At 44.3% G+C, this 22,847-nt stretch overlaps 7 protein-coding genes across 7 annotated transcripts; 4 read left to right on the top strand and 3 right to left on the bottom strand.

Moving 5' to 3' along the window:
* Positions 1-3,892: 3,892 nt before the first annotated feature.
* Positions 3,893-4,736, top strand: JR316_0009346 (uncharacterized protein; the record flags this gene model as incomplete). The annotated part of the gene is made up of 2 exons (XM_047895050.1): positions 3,893-3,953; positions 4,402-4,736. The coding sequence occupies 2 exons, from the start codon at positions 3,893-3,895 to the stop codon at positions 4,734-4,736; spliced, it is 396 nt and encodes a 131-aa protein (XP_047746509.1).
* A 930-nt stretch (positions 4,737-5,666) lies between these two features.
* On the bottom strand, positions 5,667-6,059 carry JR316_0009345 (uncharacterized protein; the record flags this gene model as incomplete). Its single annotated transcript, XM_047895049.1, has 2 exons — positions 5,667-5,989; positions 6,047-6,059. 2 exons carry the CDS (start codon positions 6,057-6,059, stop codon positions 5,667-5,669), a joined length of 336 nt encoding a protein of 111 aa, XP_047746508.1.
* An 861-nt stretch (positions 6,060-6,920) lies between these two features.
* Positions 6,921-7,654, top strand: JR316_0009344 (uncharacterized protein; the record flags this gene model as incomplete). The annotated part of the gene is made up of 2 exons (XM_047895048.1): positions 6,921-7,420; positions 7,594-7,654. The coding sequence occupies 2 exons, from the start codon at positions 6,921-6,923 to the stop codon at positions 7,652-7,654; spliced, it is 561 nt and encodes a 186-aa protein (XP_047746507.1).
* Positions 7,655-9,691: 2,037 nt separating this feature from the next.
* Positions 9,692-13,502, bottom strand: JR316_0009343 (uncharacterized protein; the record flags this gene model as incomplete). Its single annotated transcript, XM_047895047.1, has 13 exons — positions 9,692-10,153; positions 10,203-10,646; positions 10,694-11,344; positions 11,389-11,424; positions 11,476-11,535; positions 11,592-11,654; positions 11,712-11,939; positions 11,991-12,176; positions 12,224-12,463; positions 12,520-12,561; positions 12,641-12,682; positions 12,730-12,813; positions 12,864-13,502. 13 exons carry the CDS (start codon positions 13,500-13,502, stop codon positions 9,692-9,694), a joined length of 3,177 nt encoding a protein of 1,058 aa, XP_047746506.1.
* A 1,789-nt stretch (positions 13,503-15,291) lies between these two features.
* On the top strand, positions 15,292-15,665 carry JR316_0009342 (uncharacterized protein; the record flags this gene model as incomplete). Its single annotated transcript, XM_047895046.1, has 3 exons — positions 15,292-15,372; positions 15,427-15,515; positions 15,617-15,665. 3 exons carry the CDS (start codon positions 15,292-15,294, stop codon positions 15,663-15,665), a joined length of 219 nt encoding a protein of 72 aa, XP_047746505.1.
* Positions 15,666-15,868: 203 nt separating this feature from the next.
* JR316_0009341 (uncharacterized protein) lies at positions 15,869-18,729 on the bottom strand (the record flags this gene model as incomplete). Its single annotated transcript, XM_047895045.1, has 11 exons — positions 15,869-16,000; positions 16,027-16,103; positions 16,164-16,257; positions 16,329-16,523; positions 16,619-16,791; positions 16,844-16,948; positions 17,000-17,096; positions 17,152-18,119; positions 18,177-18,263; positions 18,286-18,423; positions 18,486-18,729. The coding sequence occupies 11 exons, from the start codon at positions 18,727-18,729 to the stop codon at positions 15,869-15,871; spliced, it is 2,310 nt and encodes a 769-aa protein (XP_047746504.1).
* Positions 18,730-20,990: 2,261 nt separating this feature from the next.
* Positions 20,991-22,045, top strand: JR316_0009340 (uncharacterized protein; the record flags this gene model as incomplete). Its single annotated transcript, XM_047895044.1, has 4 exons — positions 20,991-21,029; positions 21,082-21,380; positions 21,443-21,599; positions 21,659-22,045. 4 exons carry the CDS (start codon positions 20,991-20,993, stop codon positions 22,043-22,045), a joined length of 882 nt encoding a protein of 293 aa, XP_047746503.1.
* Positions 22,046-22,847: the final 802 nt, after the last annotated feature.

Here is a 22,847-nt window from a genome sequence, read left to right as displayed (position 1 = left end):
ATGAGGATAAGACACCAGAAGGCTGGAAACATGCCTGTCAATACTTTGGGTTTAGGAAGGACGGGGCAGAACAGTTTGTCTCAAACACAGATCATCAACTCATCTGCCAGTTTCATAATGGTTTGATGGGGTCAACTGACCGACCGCTCCCTCAAGACATTCACAATCTTCACCTGCAAAATTACCTATCCCCTCAAGTTTTAGGGAATCTTAGCCTCATCTACTAGCCCATCCCAAATCTATTTGTTTTCGCTCATCACAACATACGTGCACCTCAGGAAGAATCCAACAGAATGTTTGCTGATTGGAGTATTGGAGTCAAAACCCAGAGGCTGCTTTATATGTCTTACGCATCTTCCAGTCCCATCCCAGGCATACAGTTGTCAGTGTAGCACACAGACTTTTGTCCAAAGGAGTGCAATTTTGAACTCTTGTTGGGCGTAAAAATGTGGTTCAAATGCATCAACCCTACAAGGAAATTACCTTTTACCGCAAAGTCAGCTACAAGTTTACCAACAACAACTATGAGTCCTCAATGCTGGCCTGTTGGCAGACATCGCGAAAACCGCCATAAGTTTGCCAGATAATACATTGCTAATAAAGGTAACAAATGACACTAAGGACACAAAGATTATAAATGGCCTTACTTGTAAGCACTTACAAGTAAGGACACGTTATAATTAGCAACATTGCGAATCCTTTGTAACTTTTGGTCATTCTTAGTTGACCTTTGAAGGCAGGGCAAATCTTTAATTGCCCTTGCAAAGCTGGGTAACTTTGCAAAGATGTGCGCTCATTAATGAATCTTATTTCACTCTTTCTGGCTTGGCCGCCGGTATCCAGAAATGTACAAATTGCTTATTAACCAACTGAATACAAATACACGTGTAGTAAAAAAAGCTACTGTAGAAGTCAAAACAGCAGAGCAAAAAAACTATGCTAAAAGCGAGAACGAGACCGAGTGCGAGTGCGAGTGCGAGAACGAGACCGAGTGCGAGAATGAGACCAAGTGCAAGAACGAGACCGAGTGCGAGAATCAGATAGTCGGTCACCTTCGTGTTGAAAATGAGTACATTGTGGAATAGATGGTACAGAATATGATGTGCACTTACTATCTGACCAGCCAAACCCAGTCCCACATGTGTGCTAGTACTGTTGGAACTGTATACTTGCTAGAGGTTATACGGCAGGAATCTCACAAGTTAGGAAGAAATTCTTACCATTTAATTTCTTGAAGATGGGGAAGTGAAAAGCCTTGACAGAGTTGTTTTGAGTTGTGCGACGGTCTTTTAGAGTCCCCGTCCCCAATTTCCGTGGCCCCAATGTCTGACTCTATGTCATGTGATCTCTCACGGAACTTTGTCTCTGAGCTTGCTCTGAGCAGTGAGGAGCGCCCCGTGGTTATAAATATTGAACAATCAATATAATAACTAAAAATCAATGAATAACCTACACTACTAATCTAGATATTGGTTTGCCTTTCAATTTTCAGGTAAGATTTCATTAACAAGGAAATATTTTTCTAAAGCTTTACAACACAATATAAGGCAAAGCATATAATTATATTGGAAAATAAGGTAGAATTTATAATTCTCTGATTATACATACATCTGAAATATTTTGCTATGACTTACAATAAGAACAGATATTAAAATCCCAAGCAAAGATCAGTTAATAATTCACTAACCTTTCAAAGGCAATCCAAGGTCAACAAATGTTTTGATTGGCTTGGTAAGGTCGGCTAATTCCTGACTTACCTTAAAAGGGTACAAAGGCAATGCATGTTTTTGGCGGTTTTCGCGATGGATATTAGACCAACAACACGGTTGTGTGGCGCTACTCATGGGTAGAATAATAGGACAAATAGCCAAAGAGTTTCTGAGCACAGAGTCTGTTCTGCAAGGCCCATCAGTAGAGTTACTGAGAAATGGACGCAGATATGTTGCTAATCCAGAGGCCAAGTTGCTGGCTTACTGCAATGACGGGCTTACAAAACACGAAATTGCAATTATTATCGGGTCGTATTCTCTCATGACGGGTAAGTGTTCACTACATTTAACTAACAGCTCTATTTAATGTAGTTTTTAGATTTTAAAAATCAGGTTGGAGTCAAGTCTTGGTTTCCTCCCCCTGCGGTATGGAATGAAATCAACAGAAATGGGATAGGATGGCTAGAATAGACTGAACACAACAAGTACTAGTACCAAACTAGGCTGGAATTAATTCAAAATGGCAAAGCGCAACCTTTAACACTTCAAGACTAGAAGAGCCTTCTCAAAAATAAGCCAGTCTGTGTTCTAAGGGAATTGGTGCAAGCTTGGTCAGCGGCATTTGTCCATAAACATATCCCTGTAACCAAGAATCCTTGTAGATAGGTAGCACTTTTTTCTTGTTTCTTTATTCACGGATTTACACCACTACTCACAATGTATTTATACTCAACAACAATATCCACACCCATATATGTATCCATGCCCTGAATCACAGTTTCTGCCTTCTTTTTCAACCCAGAACCAGAACTATAGGACAAGCTCATATGTGTCCCCACCCCCACATCCTCACTATTCAGAGTTTGGTGTCATGTCTTTGTTGCCTTCTCATGAATATAGGGGGAGTGGGAACAGATACGCATCAAATGTGTATGCGCGCACCACGTGTGTGCTGTGTATGCGCGCGCCACGGCGTTTGATGCGTATCCCGCTAATGCGCACATTGGCAATATGGCTGATGTGCATTAGCAGTAGCAACACATTTGATGTGCATCCAAGATTACTCTTGATGCGCACCGTGGCAATGCAAATGCCCCCAATGCGGCATCTCTTCTGCCTCACTGCGCATTATAGCCTGCATTCTGAGAGCACCCCCAAACCTATTCATTCAGACCAGACACCACACATGACTTGTAGAACGCATCCGCATCTGTGTTGTCATTGTTTTTGTATCCTCACACACACAGTCAAATGTAATCCTTCTTGTGACAATGCTGCCAGGACAATTCTTGATATCTTCCTTGCCCCCACCAGAAGATGTGGCGCTCTTGAGAGTCTAAACCTGTTAGGAATCGACTTAAGTCAAAAGAGAAGAATGCCCAAAGACCAAGTTGATATTGAAGCTGGGGTCTGACTACTGACCCCAGGACCCTATATATACATGGAGACCGGAGTAACTACTTCCCGGACCAGAGTACTCGACATATGACAACTATCAATAGATGAAACAGGAGAATGATAGACGTGGGACCAAACACAAAGATAGAACAAGGCATGACAGCGTGGGACCATAACAGATAACAATAACGGATAGGGGTGGCACCAATACGTACCCTGACAAAACCCGCACTTCTGCGCTTTCATCACTGCTCTCCTTGATTGATCCGGGACGTTGGGTGGTGGCGGGTGCACAAGAAACACATGTTTTGTCAGGCTCTGACTTTGTCTTTGCATCTTTGACTTATGCAATCTTTGACAGCCCTTGACTGCTTCAAGTCTAGCAGAGACAGATGCACCTCCCACACTGTACAAGCAGAGTTTGGACAGGCTCGCGTGTGTGATGGGTGGACATGCAATTTTGCCACTTGTGTTCCAGGTATGCTGTACTTCTTGATTTTTCAATTTTTTGCGTGTTTTAACTGCATGTATATTCACTATTTTGCTTGTACAGTATATTCCATTGATGATGGCACCACTGGTGCTCATATATATTTTCAAAGAAAATAAGACCTAGTAATTATGTTTCCTACATTTTTTTGACGTATTTTATTGGAATATAGGCTTTGGGCTTCCCTAATTGGGTAACCCCAGACTCTATATACAAGAAAAATATGTCAAAAACTAACAGGAAACATAATTACCAATACATATTTTTCTATCAAATATGTATCAGCGCCAGCAGTATGGCAAGCTATGATTGGCGCATGAGGCATGCTGGGTTGATTTGGAGAAGAGACTGGCAAGGTACGTTTGTGCAGCCACAGTTTACTTGTTATCTTACTGTACTGAATTCTGTACTTGCAGGTTATGCATAAGGAACTGGAGAAAATTGTTGAGTGTATTAAAATTTAATGTTTTTGGTTTTCTGGCCAGTGCTAATGCTGTGTGATGTAGCCTTGTGACACCCATGTTTAACAATTCACATCCTCGCGTCCAGTATACAGCGTGCCAGTATATGTAAGTTTTTGATTTTTCTTGTTTTGCCTCTTTAGCAATGTCACTGTGCATTTTGCATCAATTTTTTTGTTTTTCTTGTTATATCTTTGGATTGCCACCTTGGATGTTGACTGACTGGATTTACTACACGTAGAGGACAATTGTGTACAGATCTTAAGGTACGCTCCTCTATTCTTTGATGAGAATTAAGAGTAATAAATTCTGATATCATTACATGGCCAGGCAATCATCCAAGACTGCTTCCACCGCCAACTCTTTGCTGTCCTCATCCCTGCCCTCAAAGACCCTGAACCACAAGTCTATGTGCACACCGTGTTGGCACTTATCAACTTCTGCAAGGGCGTCGAGCGTGATACCTTTCTTCTCTACCTTGAGCCAATTGTTGAACAATTGCTGAAGTTGTTGAATCCAAGCAGTGACCAGACGCAGGTGAGGTGGTATGTGCAGGAGCAGGCAATCACAACGCTTGCAATGGTTGCGGATGCAAGTGAGGTTACATGTGGAAAGGTACATCCTCTTTTTGGGAAGAAATTGTGCTACCAATACTCATTGACAAAGGAGGTGACTTGAATTACCGCAACTGCTGCCGACCTCTTTTTCAACATGCTCAGCATTTTCACCCAATTCATTGAGATTGTCAAGTTGTAGTTCAGTTCTTTTACACCTGCCTCTTCTTTTTTTAATACTGCTATCTCTCTCTCCTTTCACTTGCCATGCATTTCCCCTTCTATCCTTACTTATCCAGTGCGTTGTGTAGGGCCCGACTTGCCTCTCTGCGTAGCGACGAGCAAGCGTCGGCGTTGGCACATTGTTGACTCAACATCTGTGGAAGCAGGATAGCAGCAGTGCACTTCCAAGGTGTGTCAATCATGCTCACTGTGATGCTTAATGTTGCTCATTGTGTCTCCAGTCCCTTCAATCTGCCCCTCCTATATCACTACTCCCACCCAATACTCATCAACCCTCCCACTCAGCGTTAACACTCTCCACCAGTGCTTCTATTGCCAATGAAACTCCAAAGACGCAACAGAAACATATCAAACAGCGTTGACAACGGCTCAAGGTGAAAAGACGACTCCTGACATCAAGTCCTGAGGAAAATACTGCAGCAGCAGCTCCTGCTGTGAGTATCTCTGTTCACACCCATCACAACTGTGCACTTACTGCGCATCCTGTGCCATTCACCATCTGCTGTAGAGTCAACCCTGCATCCTGAACCCGCCTCTGCACACTAACTGTTCATCCAGAGTGATTCTTGCACAGCACCAACAACAGCATTACGCTGTGCAAATTGGATGTGGTAGAGAAATATGGCATTAATCTGTGGTACAGCACACAGCGGTCTACATCTGCGTGTTTGTCCAGACACAAAGAGGCATTGATATGGGGAGGGAGGGGTATACAAATCTCACATGGATGTATTTTGAAAAATAAAACAAGTTTTCATTGTTGTACCTGTGCACTATACATTAAACTCTGAGTGCCTGTCCAACAGTTCATTTATTCCATCTCGATGTCTTGATCATCCCCCTCCCCATCATGCATCTCGATGTTGCTGCCTTTGACGGTCCTCAATGTCTCAATACAATTTGCGACAACAACTACTGGTTGACCTGTTCCCTCCCACTCTTGAATTTGGCCATTGGTCAAAGTGATGGGTTTGGTGTTGACTTGCCTGGTTGCTGGCTCATTGACACTGAGCACTATCTCAATCTTGTTGTCGGTATCGATATTGACACCAATGTTGGTATGCCTGTTGTGGCCATTAACGGCAATGTTAAGCCTGAGGCTGTCGCGATTGATTGCAAGGCCGAATTGTACTCCTTGGAGTACAAAAAAAAATTAACAGTGAGTTCATGCTTTTAATATTAAAAACTCACCATTCTCATCCATTTCCAGTCTTTGGTTATCTCTGCTGATGCCGTTATATGGTGGTGGTGACAAGTTGCTGGCACGCTGTGGCGGGTTTTGGTTGTGGTAGTTGTGGTGGTGGTTGTCAGGGTACATATTGGTGCCACCCCTATCTGTTATCGTTATTTGTTACGGTCCCATGCTATCATGCCTTGTTCTATCTTTGTGTTTGGTCCCACGTCTATCGTTCTCCTGTTTCATCTATTGATAGTTGTTACATGTTGAGTACTCTGGTCCGGGAAGTAGTTACTCCGGTCTCCATGTATATATAGGGTCCTAGGGTCAGTAGTCAGACCCCAGCTTCAATATCAACTTGGTCTTTGGGCATTCTTCTTTCTTGACTTAAGTCGATTCCTAACAGCATATCGAAGCTACCCAATATTGCCCTAGTACTCTATCCACTGCAGCGCTCGTCTACTCCATTCTACCTTGCCTCCACCTACTATACTCTATGGCCAACCCTCCTTCGCCTTACGATGGGTTTATAACAATGTCCCTCAAGGACCGTTTTGCCCTCCGCTTTAGGGCGTAGCAAGTCAGGTTTGATGCCAATAAAAAGGTTGATGACCGACTGTCTGCCATCAAGTCTAAACTTGAACACCTCACGGCCTCCCTACCCAAACCGCCTGCCGCTCCCACTCCCTCTGCTCGCGCATCTCGCGCTTGACGCACCTCTAGGAAGGAACACCCGGCTGCACCTACCTCTACCCCTACTACAGGGCCCCCGCACTCCTAATCCATCCGCTCTACTACTACCAAAGCCGCCCTTGAGAAGATTGTCGCTACCCTGTCTATTGCGGACGAACAGGCTGGCCACATCATAGAGCACGCGGAAACTGGCTTATGCCAAATCCACGACATCTTGCATGCAAAGATCTCGGTCTCCCCCGTTGTCACCTCCGGTTGCGTGCCGTTACTATCAGGGGCACCACTCGTAAAGTTGGTGATGCTCTTTCTGCTATCAGCAAGCGGATTGCCCGTTGTCGCATCCGCAACCCTAGGTCCAAGAAGCCTAAACAGCCTCCTGCGCCCACTGCCACCCCTCCTACCCTTGTCGTTGAACCTCCTTCTCCTACTCCAACCTCAAGCTCTACCCCAACTACGCAGACATCCCGTTCCGGGATGGCTTTTCCGCATTCGCCCACTCCTACGGCTATTAACACTCGCTCCAGCCTATCTTTGTCACTCGCCCCTGGTTTGCCTATGGAGGTGGACGCTCTCAGGGCTCCGCAGCAACACTCTGACGGTTACTCTCGTCTTGGGCCTATTCAGCCTAGGGAGGGAATTCAGACCGCGCGTCGTGGCGGTGGACCGCCTCGTGTCTTTGGTGCAAACCGTCCACGGTGAAGACCAGGTCGTTGGGACACCAACCTTTAGAGGGGAGGTAATGTCAGGGTACATATTGGTGCCACCCCTATCCGTTATCGTTATCTGTTATGGTCCCACGCTGTCATGCCTTGTTCTATCTTTGTGTTTGGTCCCACGTCTATTGTTCTCCTGTTTCATCTATTGATAGTTGTCACATGTCGAGTACTCTGGTCCGGGAAGTAGTTACTCTGGTCTCCATGTATATATAGGGTCCTGGGGTCAGTAGTCAGACCCCAGCTTTGATATCAACTTGGTCTTTGGACACTCTTCTCTCTTGACTTAAGTCAATTCCTAACAGTGGTGTTAAAAAGAAAAAGCGCACCGCAAGGGGGTACTGGATTCAAAAAAAAAACATGACCTCATATTTTTTATTTCGAGGTAATTTGGGCAACCTACCTACCTCGTGACCATTACATAACAATCAAATTTGCCTAAAATGGGAATTGCCAAGGGCCAAGACATTGAAAAGTTTGGGTTCTGGGGTTACAGAGAGAGATGGCTGGCTCGGAACATTGTCTGTTGTTGTAGCCTCGCAAAGTGGAGTGTCTTTGGGTAGGATTACTAGAAGAGCTGTTGTAGTAGGTATACAGACTAATGCTGGTCCTTGTTTCATAAAAAAACCTTTGAGTGACGAGTCCTTCAACTTGGGCTTTGTGGATAGCTTTGCTGCTGCGGCTTTACATTTGGCTGTTCCTCAATGGCGTAGATTTAGGTTCTTTGATCCTCCGAAACCACACTTAATAGCCTTTTGGCAGTCAGGGCAGATTGTGTATGCATCCACCAGATTGAGCAGTCGTCCAGATGGTAAATCAATGATCTCAGTCAAAATTAGGTCAAATATCTGTGTTGCTTGAAGCCCAGCCACCTATCATGAAGATTTTAACCTAAATTTCAACGAGATTGGTATTGTGTTTGTTTAAAAAACATAATTTATCTATGAAATATAGTCCAAAATGCTCTAAACTTGATTACAGACAACTTTGGACCGTAAAATTCCTCAGAAATTAGACAAAAAAAATATGGTACATTTTTTTTGGGGGGCTGATCAGCCAACCTACCTACCTAGGTGGTGTCCAAATTTTGAACACCGGCACCCCCTTGGTGCGCCACCATTGTTGACAACTGCGGCACGCTTTTCCACGCCCTTTTTGGTCATCATTGTCGACAATGAGCTTGATATTGACAAATTTTGAACAGATTAGTATTCTTATTTGATGTATACGTATAGAAATATAACACCTACCGTGATTGGAACTTCAAATGAGCGATCATATGTTATATTTAACACATGCGCCAGGCCAAGACATACGGCCCCTATGTCAACCGGTTATGTAATGGTCAGTCAACCAGACTTGTCATAAACATACAAAAATTCTTACTTGAATTTGCAGGGTAAAACAAATAATTGTTTGGATATTTTAAAGCTAATAAAGATATTGCTTGACATTGTAAACCGGGCCCCAAAAATTGGGTGGATTTGTAAGACTAAAAAATTATTGTATTGGTTTATATTGCATTGTAATCTACTGTCTGTTTAGTTGATGTCACAATGCTTTCTTTCAATCAAAATTTTGAAGAAAAATGAGTTGAAAGTGCTTGACAATATGTATGGATTGTCACAAACACAAATTTTGTGAAATATTGTGTGAAACAAGAGGCTAATTTTCAAAATTTCGCACTGATGCGCATCTGAGAAGTAGTCTAAGTAAATATGTATCTTTTACTTTGTCTGTACTGTGAATTGCTATGATATTTTTTTACCCATGGGTATCATTTAATGTCCATACAATCCATAATATCACCCAAAAAGCCTCAAAAAAAACAAACCAGAATGCCCGTCGAGCGTGAATTGAATGCACAAGTACATAAATGTGGCTGTGTTGCGGCACCTCGGCTGGCAGATAACATCCAGACGGATTCTACTGAATTGATAGCACTTACTCAAATTTTAAAGGCACTGATGTGTATATATGCTTTCTACATACTTGAATACATAATTTTTATTGAAATCCATTACTTACGCATACACAGTATCATACCTGTTTTGTCTAACAGGTAGCATATAGTCTAATTCAGTCGATTCTACCATCGTACTAAGTATCGTACCTCTTTTGTCTAACATGATTCGTGATCAAAGGTTCATGCAACTGGCGGTATAATTACAGGTACATATTATCAGGCCGAAGATCATATCATTTTCAATAGTTACTAATGACTGCACGATTTGAGCTAACAGAAATGACTACTCATGCACTCGGGTCCGGCACCTTGATCTCGAAAAATTTGAATGGATGTTTTTCTGGAATTTTCAGCCTGTTGATAGTCGTTCGGGTCTGCTGTTTTAACCAAGGCGGTGCATAAAGTGGTCTCGGTTTCCCGACGAAAGGTCTGCGAAGGGAAAATATATCTTCCCCTCTAATTCGTCGTAATTTGTTTGAGCCTTGAGTAGTGACGGCGCCTCTATAACGCTTTGTTTCAGCGTCGATGATTGCCATATGCTTGTCAACGTTGCGACGATACGGCATCTGCCTGACATGATATACGGCCTCCCCATCGTCAGCTTCAGAGTCCTCCGAGCTCATTCCATCTTCCTCTAGGGCCTCGAGAAGTGACAGCAAACGGCTCCATAGGATAAACATCGCGGTGTCGCCCCTTTTCTCGCTTTCTTCGATCTTCCTTCGGACTGTGAATAAACGGTCGAAATATTTCTGTATGATTATATCAGTTGTTGAATTACATAGACCGTGAAACACGCACGTTTGCACGTCTACTATTCTTTCGACTCCTTTTCTCATCTTTTTTCCTTTTTGCCTCCACTCTTGCTTCCCTTTCGGCGTTGGTTTCTATTGTTCCCAGATCGGTAGCCCGAGGCTGGTTATTCCTCCAAAAGGTCCTTACGCGCTCCAGCTTTTGAAAGAACATTTGAGCTAGGTAGTCTTGGGGCCGATGAGGAAGGTCAGGGAATTGCGAGACCTTTCTGTTGGTCGCAAATGTAACCAGTATAGATACGAGTTCTTCGTTCCAATCGCTGGATATTTCGCCCTTCATGTCAATGCGGAGATCTGCTATCTTGGGGCCATCTTCTGGGCGCATCGTGGTTTCGAATCGCATAATGTCGCCGGGACTTGGTGGTATGTGATTGACAAAATCCGGGTCTCGTTCTACGCCAAATTTGTCCTTCACGACGCTGCGAATGAGGGCCTATCTTCCGGTCAGCATCCATTGACATTGGCAAAAAAAAATCTTACAAGATATTGTTTTCGGACTTTTTTATTGTCCTTCTCTAACGCAATTTTTTCCCTTTTTGTACCGTTCTTGCCTTTCATCACAAACGATAGCGAGGCATCTCTCGAGTATCGGCCTCCAAGTGTAGAGGCAGAACCTGTCCTGGTGAGGATATCGGTTTGTGCTCTTTCCCCTTCGTCTTCATTACCCCCATCTTCGTCCTCGTTATCCTCATCTCCTTCCTCGTTATCCTCCTCTTCATCCTCTTCTTCTTGATCAATGTCGTCATCGCCATCAACATCAGCGTCGTCACCGTTTGCGCTCTGCATGTGCGACATAACCTCGTCCTCACTTTCTACAATCTGCAATCCCTTCCCTCTATGGATGGAGAAATCGGCGGAAATAATCGATTGACTCGTTTTACCTTTCTGACCCTTTTTATTAACACTCAAAGTGTCGTTATCATCATAGGCATGCTGGAGTATTTCTCCATTCCACCCTTCCATGGGATCATCCTCATCTTCGCCTGTCTGTGTACCGCTCAGACCAGCTTGTGCGTTTCCACGGCCGAAACTCATTGAAGGTTTGATAGATTTGTACTTTGAGAGCCAACCTTGGCGTATTTTCATCTGCACCTGCACCATTCTTTGTGTGTCATGATCCGCCTTGCGGCCCTAAGTGTCCCAGACCCAATCAAAATAGCTAGACAACGACTTACATCAGTTCTGTTTGGGATACTCGAATCATGATCGTCCTTGCAAAAAGAGTTATATCACAGTTACCAGGGAGAATATTGTCACCTTACCACAACCGTTGCTGTGCTGGTGGATGCCTTTTCTTTACCCTTACCGGAATTGACGTGGTCCTAAATCACAACGGACTTTAAATCACGGTTACCAATCAGGGGGAAAACTGTCTTACCACAGCTGTTGTTGGTATATTGGAGGATTGCATTTCTTTATCCTGACCGGTATTGACAGAGGCCTGAAAGACAAACATTAGACCACGGTTACTAATCACGGAGGTAACTTTACGATTTACCACGTTCGTTGGTGCGGTGGTGGTAGGCGCCTTATCTTTGCCCTTACTTGCGTCGACGGGAACGGCCATTGCTTGGAGCTTGATTTCGGCGATCTTTAATTTTGCTTTCAACTCTGCAATCTGTGCCGAGGCTTCCTGACTGGCTCTCTGGAATCCAGAACAATTGTTGTGGGCGTTTTCCACTTCGTTGCTTGCTTCTTCAATCAGTCGGTCAAGATTTTTCATACTCTAAATTAAATGTAAGGAGCATATGACTTAAACACGATATAATCTACTCACATTGGTGTAATGTTCCCTCAATCGGTTCGCCTTTTTCATCTCTGTAGAGGCATCTTCTTTCAATCGCTTTGCCTGCTCCAGCGAATCCTCGGCTGAACGTTTCAAAAGTTCGACAGACGCTTTTTGGGTAAGAACCTCTGCCTTCAAGGTCTCGGTGGTAGTCTTCATTTCTTTCCGAAGGTCAGACTGCAAACAAAATTAATGAGGTCAAGAGAAAGGATGCCAAAGCGTACGATAATGACGTCTGATTGCTTCTTGTGAGCTTCAGCTGAGACCATATCAGACTTGAGTTTGCGCAGTTCAACGTCCTTGGATTCGAAAGCGGCAAGTAGGCCGGAGAGATCTTTATCCCTTGCTTGCACCATCTCGTTTAGCTTGGAAATTTCTTTGGTCTTTGACGTTACAGCGGCATTAAGATTGGATATAATGTGGTCCTTCGATTCAGTATCGGCAAGTAGATTTCGTACATTGTTCTGCAAAAGCATCATGAAGGATGACTGATCAAGAGACAAGAAACACTACTACTCACTCGGGCCTCTGTTAGCTCTGATTCGACAGTCTCCAGTTGTTTCTACGGTGGCGTATGTAAGCGTGAATACATTTAGTTCAATCAGAAAGGTTAAACCTACTTCAGAAGTATTCAATTTTACCTCTAGGTCATCTCGTTCCGAAGAGACATCAGCCGTCCGGTCCTGCAAAATATTCAGTTTAAGGGAAATGGGAGTGATGTTAAACCTACCTCTTGTGAAGAAATTAGAGTTTGGGCCTCATGAAGACCCAATTGCAGAACGGCCTTCTCTTGTCTTACTTTCAATACTTCTCCCTGTAGCAAAAGTTGGCTGCAGAATTCATCGGGTGGGATCTACCACTTACTGCTTCTGTAGTGTGCACTAAATGCTGCAAAGTGCGAACCTGCTTCCTTAACTTCTCATTAGAAATGACAATTTTCGCCTCTTGAGGCACCTTTAAATGCCTGTGACGCCGTTTGTTGCGAGAAATCCTGAGATCCACTAGCTGATCCCGGTGTGACATTGGATCGTCAGATGAAGGACCGGCTGCGGCTTCGACAAGGCTTTGAACAGTTGGCAACGTTTCAAGTTGACCGCTGCTATCCGTCGGTGACACCTCCATTGAAGCTGCTTCAACGGAGCCGTCTTCAGAGTCAGGCCCAGGCGAGGTACTCCGTGTACGCTTCATTCGCTTGGTAGGCGACAACGGCATAGGTTGATTTGGTTCCTCGCCATGCCCTAGAATTCGGTTTGGTCGAGGTGTATCAAGCAAGTCGGGCTCTTCTGAACGTTCTCGAAGAGGAGTATTGCTCGAACGTTCCGATAGTGCGTCATAGAATAACGGATCTGGCTGATAAGGTTTTCTACTACCTGGGACCCACTGCTCGTCCCCAGACAGAGACTCTCTCCCTGGTTCAGGATGAAAATAGAGATCGTCCGGTGGTCCGTCCTCCACCATATCTTCGTCTTCCATGTCTTCGATAACCCTGAAGTGTTCAGACATCTGTTATAAAAAGTAATTGATGAAATAGTAGACTGGAAAACAAAGGAAGGTACTTGCAATCGGGTTCTCGGTGTTTGAAGTAATGATCACGATAGGAACCTTTCCGGTCTTTCGGGTAATGTATTCCTCTGAGGTGTCAGGCGAATCCTCACTCTACATCGGCAACGTGTTGTTTGCACAAATATGCCAAAATCAAAAAACGAGGGAGGGGTGACAGCGACCGATCCAAAGAATGACCAAATGGTGGTAGCATTAATTAAAAGTGCACTAATTCATAATGAAACAACAGGATGGGTCGACAAAGCGCAGAAGAAAAGAGGGTGTAGGTAACGTCTACGAGCGAAATGATTATGAATCTATAAAGGGGTAATCGATGTATATTTGCTAAAACAATTGAGTATAAAATTGGGACTACATTAGCCGTCGGAAAGTCGGTTTCCCGCCAATAACATACTGTTTCAGTCATCGATGAAAACACAACAACAGCGCGACATTCTCCGTCTCTATACACAGATACGCGGATCGTTGTTCCATCGCCACAAAGAGGCAACATGGCTGCCTGTGTGTTGTTGTATGCATTAGTACGGATGCAGAAATTAGCGATGAAGCGGAAGGAACTCACTCAGACCCAGGTTGAAAGCGGCTGGTGCTCGAAAAGAATAGATACGGCACTAGAGGCGCAGAGGATCTTTGAACACTGGCGACACGGTAATAAATTGGAAAGACTTACAGAGACTGCGTTCATATCACAGTCGAAGGCCCAAGGAACACGAGAGTGTTTATTGTCGCTTCAGAGACGCAAACAAGCATTTCGAGAGACGTCGTCAATTGCAGAGAGATTGCTTATACTGAGCGCGTTCGTTCCGAGTCAGAAAGGTGCAACGAGCCGGCCCTGTTGTCTTCCGCAAGAGCACTTATGAACGGGTACCAACTGAATGGATACATTTCAGCGAAGCAAACATGAAAGATATTTCGAGAAACGCGTACCTGATAACCCGAACTGTTTCGAAGAACTCCTCTGCGTCTTGGGCGCGGGCATCCGGGGACAATAACGAAGCAGGCAGACTCGTTGATCCTGATGTTGTCGCACCTCAAATGGTTATGCGAGTGCAGCCAGACTCAGAGTTGACCTGGCTAGAACAAACTCGCAGTGTCGGGGATGTATAGATTATACCATGTCTGGATTTCGAACGAGCGTCAATATTATTAGCCTACAAAGATAATTTATAGCACTTACGGGTTCTCCTATTTGGTATACAACGGTGGGCGGATTTGCTGGAGCGCGAGCGCGCGGGCGGGATGTCTGAGTAACCCTACTGTGGTGGTCAGAAGAGAGAGAGAAGAAAGCGTGAGAACTTGTCAACAGCGTTATGATATCCCACTCAAAATTTGATGCCGCTCTGCCGGACACAGATCACCACCGGCTTGAGCGGCTTGAAATTTCCGACGGTACATATTGCGGTGCCAGACATGATGGATCGCTTTCCTTCTCACTCCGTCCCTCAACTGTGAGCGTAGTGTTCGTACGCCTCTGCATGCCCTCATTGCCTGACAACATCCAATCATCTGCACGGTTATATCACCATTTATAATATTCTAGCGCTTTTCTTACGTTCAGTGTGATAAGTCAAGAAAATCTGTATACATCGATGTCATAAACTGTAAGAATTGAATGAATGCAATGTCGATATCATAAACTCCCACCCAAGAGTGCAATGTCAGAATGCGTCAGGTTATGTCATTGATATAATAAGAACTGTAGGCTCTCTATTTGTTGTGATAAACCGACATGGTAACGCGCACGCGCAACAAAAGTAAAGCGATAGACATTCACAACCATAATCCTCCTCGCATAGACAAAATGAACAAGGTATGCAACAATTCCTCAGGGCTAAGACTGGTTTCGTTCACACATGTTTCTCAGGTCGATCCAGAAATCCGCCAGTTTCTGGATATGGAAGCTCAAGTAGACGAAGGAGTCGATTTGGAGGAAGATGAAAGTGCGAGGGGAAGGTGAGTTACACTGTGATTTATTTTCTGGTATCAATCTTTCTCAATTTCTTAGATGTATGAATAGTAAAGCAAGATCCCAATGTTCTGGTGTTTCATGTTAGGTTCGTCGAAGAGGGACTCGGAGGACTAGTTTATATCAACATCAAATAATTGTACGCAAGCAAAATCCATAACAGAAAATGTATCCACTTAAGCGGACATGGCTCCACCAACGCGGTTGAGCACGTACTAAAGCCAAAGAACGCGGTTGAACGCGTAAGGGATCCCATGTCGTCCGCGAAGAGATCTCGCCATGCGGTTGAGCGCAACGACTCCCATGATGCGGTTGAACGCTCAGTCTAAGAACTCAGGACCTAACATGCTCTCTCATATGCACTCATAAGCCAAGTGTCAAAATCCGGCGCCTCATTTTCTTTGTCGTCTCGGATCACAAAAAAACGACCTGGGTCATCTGTACGGAACCTTAGAAGGACGTCATTATCCACCTATCAATGTTGAGTAAGAAACATACTGAACCGGCCCTCTGATGTAGGCTCTTTCTCTTTGAACTTGGTCTTTCTCCTCGCGGCTCAATGGCTCCGGGCAATCCTATATATTAGAAAATATAGTAATATGAATAATAGAATTCTCATAAGAATCGGGACATACGTGGCAAAATTGGTCGAGACATTGTTCCATTGAGCCTGCGAACATTGTATGACGGTGCAACCGACGACCCTCGTTTATCGTCGCCTGTGGCGAACTGAGTCGCATATCCTATACATTCTCACATTTTAGCATTGGTATATTTTGGATCTCAGTAAAATAACTTACAAAATCCTGAACATCTGCAAGGATTGTTTCTGCGGTAATGGTCTCCTTGACACGGACTGCAAATTGGGACGTAGGAGAGCTATCAGGGAATAAGAAAGGCTGTGAGCGTCCAGTCCAGGCAATGCGATTCATGCGTTCAAAGCGAGATGGAATCATAAATTCCATCTCGAGTGTTTTCAGTAAGGCAAGTCCCTTCTGCCTAAAAAAGAGAGCCATTGGACTGACGTGCTGTAAGTAAGGCATGCCTTTGAGTGTCGTATTACAAACAAATCTGCGCAAACATGACTCACGTCTTCGTAGACAAACTTTCGCCGTTCCATCTGTGGAATATAAACTTCGTAGGATCTTGCACCGTATTTTGCAAGTCTAAATTCGTATTCGGGCGACCATCGTTGAAGGTCGATCATGTTACATTGCCTTACGATTGCCGCTAGACTACGAGGAGTAACATAGACCGAAATGCCTGTAATTAGCGCTTATAAGTTCACGCTATGGCGTTGGATGTGTAAAACTACCATCATAAAGGATTGCTGCACAATCAACATCAATGCTTGTCAAAATCTCCGCAGGAGAGTTATACACTCTGAAAGCAATCTTGATAGGTTTTTGAGGCCAGCTCGCTAACAAAGATATCAGGGTATATACAGATATAGATGAGAAAATATACTGACAATAAACCATGATAGAATGTTTGCGGCGAACGCAGATTGAATTCGAGGTGAGGGCAGAGTCGATCTCACACTGGAGCTGGAGAATGCGACTCTTAGCCTGAATATTAAATCAAAAGTAAGTGGTTGTGAATTCATATGGTAAAGCAACTTACTTCTGCCTCAGACATATCATAAAGAAAGACATCAATGTTCGCATGCTCAAACGTTGAGGACATGAGGAACAAATTCCTCAGGTCACGTTCGGTAATATTCGCAGAATGGGTAGTGGCGCACGCCAAGATAGACCCTCCTGCAACTATTATGTTATCCCAACTGGTCAGTTTTGTGAAAGCGCCACCAGTGAATACGTCGAAATTTCGCGCGAACATTGCATAGGTTGTGACCAAAGCGGGACTTCCTTGCTCTCTTCTGGTTGTTGGTGAAAGTGGGAATAAGTAATGTGACGGAAGCCCTCGCATCTCTGGAATACGACAGGGATAAAAAGGGATCCTATCCGTTGAAGCTCGTGGATGCTGAGTGCGTCGGAAGGTTGGAGAGAGGTCTGAGTCAAAAACATCGACAAGGCCACATCGATTCATGTAGATGGGCAACGATATTTTGTGCTGGCGGATGACGCTTAACATAGATTTTAAGATTTTCTCATCAGCCAGCGCCGAATGAATGAGCGGGTTTAAATCCTGCCCTGCACGGTCAGGGAGCCTCTCTAAAGCTTCAATGAATCGGTTTTTGCTGCTATCGACGGCATGAAAGATGATTCTCAACGAAGATTCGAGAGCGTCGCGCGCAGTTCTCGACGCATGGAGTCCGTCCTCACTTTCATTACTAGTAGATGCGTAGGCGTCTTCGATAACTTGTGCCGAACAAATAAGTGACTTGGCATTGTATGTGATATTAAAATACACACCCAACATCATATCTTCACGAGGTTCCTCTGACATATTTTGGTTAACAAATGCTCTCTCGCCTTCACCGTCCTCTGACGCATTTGCGCTAAAGAATGCTCTCTCGTCGTCTTCATCACCGTCATCAGACGTATTTCCACCAACGTATGCTCTCTCGGCATCCTCGCCACGGTAATCGGGAGGTGTCTCGGTAGAAGCATTATTACCAGAGGATGTCTCTTGAAAACAATCGATGAGTAGGCTTACTTATTTGTAGTGCTTGAAAGTATAAATACCTATTCCATCGTTGGGGACATCTGTTGAAGGCGCAGCCAGTGGACTCTCAAGCCTCTGATGGTTGGATGGCTCCGGGTGTATAGACTCTGAAAACAATTGATTAATAACCGTTGGAAAGCTGGGTTACACGGAGAAGAAACTCGCCTAGGTATGACTGGAGTGGGTTTTCCACGTTTGGTCTGTTGACTGACGTTGACTCATCAGCGATTGAAATTGGACCATTAATTGGAGCATCCACTTGCAGCGCTAAGTACATGAATGATGATCTATGGTCAGTTGAATCATGAGAAATAATGCAAGATACACACTCAACGTCCCTAAACTTGATTGAACTTCAGGATCTCCGGCGGGATCGGTAACAACAGGAGGAGTCATCACAGCCTGTATATCAATAGAAGGAGGATTGGGGTTCCCGTTTACCAGTGGAGAGATAGTTTCAGGAGAAGAATCTTGCTCTTCTTTTTTATACAGAAGTTTAGATATAATCAAAAGCAAGGACGCCACGGCGGGTAATGAAGAGATACGATACGGTAGGCTAGTAAAAGGTTGCATTAAGGCAATGCTATCTAAGAGCAGCTATAAAATGATACCATTTATATCGCTGTATTCCTTGCCGTTCTCAAGCTTGAAAGCACGTTTGCCGTTTCAGTAGAGATATCTGAATGTCCTTTGATTGGATAGAAGTGAGATTCAGAACACATGTCCAAGATCAAACCTGTAGAAGATGGCGAAAACGAGGGTTCGTCTACGGCGCTGGTGCCATCAGCCGAAACTTCTTTGTTTCTTTTGACATGGTGCTGGGTGGATGAGCGCCTCAAGGTCAACGCAAAGGATAACATTTAAGGCGGCCCACATGGATTTCTCAGGACGTAAGATGACCTTCCGGTTTAAATCCGACAGGGAAGAGAATGAGGCACTTTTATTTCAAATCTTGGCGTTTGATCACTTGGCAAAGATGCGGATTGTAGTTTATATATGCCCCAAAACGTTCCTACATTATGATCATCTTCAGGTTCACCCACAGTTTCAGCGTGGTGCGTTTAACGGAAAACGACCAGTTGATTTAATACAAATTACCTTGACGCGTTTATTGGAACCTATCGCACCCTTGAAGTGCATTTTGGTTGAGAAATAAAACAGATAATTTTTGTGCCTGCCAAATCCCCGATACAATTGCCGAATATTTCTCCAATGCTGAACCTGATGTGTGATATTTGCCGACACAATTGAGAGTTCGAAACATTGGAGAAATTTTAGGCACCTGGAGCCTTATCCACGCCTGAGTATTGCGCAATCAAGATGATGACAATGGTGAAGAGCGGCTATTTTTGTCAGAATGGATGTAAACCATATGAGTGCGAAAAAGCTCTCTCGCCGTCTAGAGAGGTCAAGTAAAGAACGACGTCAGGCTTGATTGCGAGGGCAGATAATTTTGATTACATCATGCTGACTCCCGCATGTCTTCAAGTTCTTGGATGAGAGAGGTATTTATTAAAGTGCACCTCCTGTAACCTCTGTGAAGAGCCCTGTATCATAGGAGAACATTACAGTGTGAGTTGTGGCGAACACAACTGAGATTCCAGTTTTAATATTGAGATAAAATATATAGGCTGAGGAGTAAAGAACGCGCAGTCCTAAGCGCTGCGTTTCGTGGAGCGTCCGTAAGTGGCACAGTATGCAGTGAAGGAGTGAGAAGGAAAGCGATCCATCATGTCTGGCACCGCAATATGTACCGTCGGAAATTTCAAGCCGCTCAAGCCGGTGGTGATCTGTGTCCGGCAGAGCGGCATCAAATTTTGAGTGGGATATCATAACGCTGTTGACAAGTTCTCACGCTTTCTTCTCTCTCTCTTCTGACCACCACAGTAGGGTTACTCAGACATCCCGCCCGCGCGCTCGCGCTCCAGCAAATCCGCCCACCGTTGTATACCAAATAGGAGAACCCGTAAGTGCTATAAATTATCTTTGTAGGCTAATAATATTTGACCCGCCAGACTTGTACTTACGGCCATGACTGAAGCCATCTGTTGTACGTCTGGATGTTGATTTTACCCAGAGGTCACCCCTGTCTGGCCTTTGGGCGGGGGTAACCTCTGCTGGTACAGAGAGAAACAAAAGGGTAGGGGGTGTGTACCTACTCTCTTTTTGAAGTCTATATTTATATATCACCAATTAAACATGTTGCCCAAGTAGTATAACTTACGATGCCTGATCAATTCAGTACACCCACTTGCACCGGCCTAGCACCTGACCAAAATCACTAAAAACGCCGGCAATAACACTCCTTTAAATTGTGTCGCCTTTGTGCTTTCTACTAAGGCTCCAACCGTTTCGTTTGTTTATCGTTTGTAAACGGTATATACCATTTACCGTTTCGTTTAGTTTACGAGCCTTGCTAAACAGTTTACAAACGTTTATAAACGGTTCAAACGGTAACAGATTTTTGTGCTAAAGTATATCTCTTTTTTGGACAATATTGGGTGCGTATTACATCAAATGATTCATCTTTTATTCTTTACACCAAACTAACTCATTTGCACTCTTGTTTTGGTCCCATTTTTGTACCAATTAGGTGCCAACTATTATCTTCCTTGGCAAATCGGCCGCATTAGGACAAATGATGCGTTGAACGCTGTTGAACGCCTGCCCTTGTAGCCACCCTCGAGCTTACTGTTTACAAACGTTTATAAACGTTTGTAAACTGTTTATTACCGTTTCCGTTTAGTTTGTAATAAAATTTAAACGGAAACTAAACGGTTGGAGCCTTACTTTCTACCACTTACAGTTCAACTTACAGTTCAACTACCGTCGCAATGCCCACCTCTAACGAAGAAAATGGAGATAAAAACTATGTGAGTTGATGTTGAGATTAATATTGCAATGCTTACTGACCACTTCAAACAGAAGGCGTTTCGCTCCATCGATGGAAAATATTACAAAATCCAGACTTCAGATGTTGTGGCATTTGCCCCCGGTTTAGCCAGGCTGGCAGAGGAACCCATACCAGGAACGCTTGCTGAATCCCGAACAACTATAGTCGAAGAATATGGATTTGTCCTCGATGTCGTCTTTTCTTTCATGAAGCGCGAACGTCACCCAAATCTTGAGCAAATCACTAATATCGAGATGCTGATCGATGTCGCGAATGCTGTCTTCAAGTATGAAGTCTTCTCCGGGATGAACACTTGCTTGGCGAGAATGAGGTGCGCAAACCTCCACGCAAACATTGTTTTGGCTCTTCATTGATGCACGCATTGAACTATAGAGCTCTCATGCCACACTACCCGCTATTTGTATTTTGTTTCGCTGCTGACCATAAGCAAACGAAACTGTTGGATGAGGCTGCAACTTACCTCTGCAGCTCCGAATACAGCTTCGGTAGCCTGGCCGTGAGGGTTTCTAAGGACCTTCTGTTACCTTTGGTAACAATAACATTTATGGCTATACTTAGCCGTGCACTAATGATTGTTATATCGATTAGGTTGAATTGCAAAAGGTTTGGTCAGAAAAGTTTCAGCCTATTGTCGAGTTCATTTCGAAGTTTCCGTTGTGCGTCGAGAAGGAATGCCATGGGGTGGAGAGGGACTTGGAGGCGGAGAATCCCATAAAGATATGCAACGGGTGCAAAGCTGATCTCTACGGATGGATCTGTGTGTTGGATCAGATGGCCGATATAGGGAAAATGAAGGAATCTCTTCGACTTGCGGGCAGAAAGGACCTCAAGTTACCTTGTTTCACATTCATTTCCTCAGTGCCTGCTCAACTTACAGCGCTCATTGCTGCAAAGTGCCTGGATATCATCGACAACGAGCTTCCTACCTTCGACTTCGTCCGGCGCGAGATAGCGATGCTGGTTGATTCGGACTAGAGTTTGCTGATTCGGACTGCGGTTAGCTATTAGCGATATATGGCCATCTTGTAAATTTCCATGCAAATGTGATAGATCCATCTCACTCTCATTGGCTGATGTGATCGATGCCTGAGGCACGGGTAGACTGATTATACAAGCAGATAATTTAACAACCATTTGATGCTGCAGGTCGGTCCTCACTATAGCATCACGGGCGACAAACTTTCATATTCTCAGCTTTTTGTTGGCCTGCACACTTCTCCGTTGTATTGCATTCATCGTACGTTGGAAAATACGACGCCATCTTTGGTCGTCTTCTTCGACTTGGAGAAATGTTCTACGTTCCTCGTTAAGCGAAGCGTCGCGTCGCGTCGCGGCCACCGGCAGAGGACCACTGGTAGCTCAGAGCTAAAACAGCTTACATGCCCTGCAGGATCTTCGGGATTAATCCCATCAGTGCGGTATTTCCTAGCATAGCCTAGCATGCTGTGCCCAACTTGGGCAAAGGACAATTTGAGTAGACAGATTACTTCCGTAATATCGTCCTGAACACCTTGTCAAAATGGTGTTTGCGGTGAAACAGGTGCTGAGCACTACATTCCCACTGTTTTAAACGAAAGTGCATATACTTGGCTTTTCCAGACCCTCCTGTATCTTGAAGAGCTTCAAATTAAGCGGATTGTGTTAACTGCAGGTTCAAGTTACAAATTTGGCAGTCTCAACCGGGAAGCGTACTTAGTGAGTATTGTCGAACTGAAGACTGATTATATGCATTACAAGTGTGTAATCTTTGCCTTAAATCTTGCATTTTAAACTCGAC

The sequence above is a fragment of the Psilocybe cubensis genome, chromosome 8 (genome assembly GCF_017499595.1).
Source record: "Psilocybe cubensis strain MGC-MH-2018 chromosome 8, whole genome shotgun sequence".
In the NCBI taxonomy this organism is placed as follows: Eukaryota; Fungi; Basidiomycota; class Agaricomycetes; order Agaricales; family Agrocybaceae; genus Psilocybe; species Psilocybe cubensis.
Note: the sequence above shows the minus strand (reverse complement) of the source record. Positions and strands in the feature narration are given on the sequence as shown.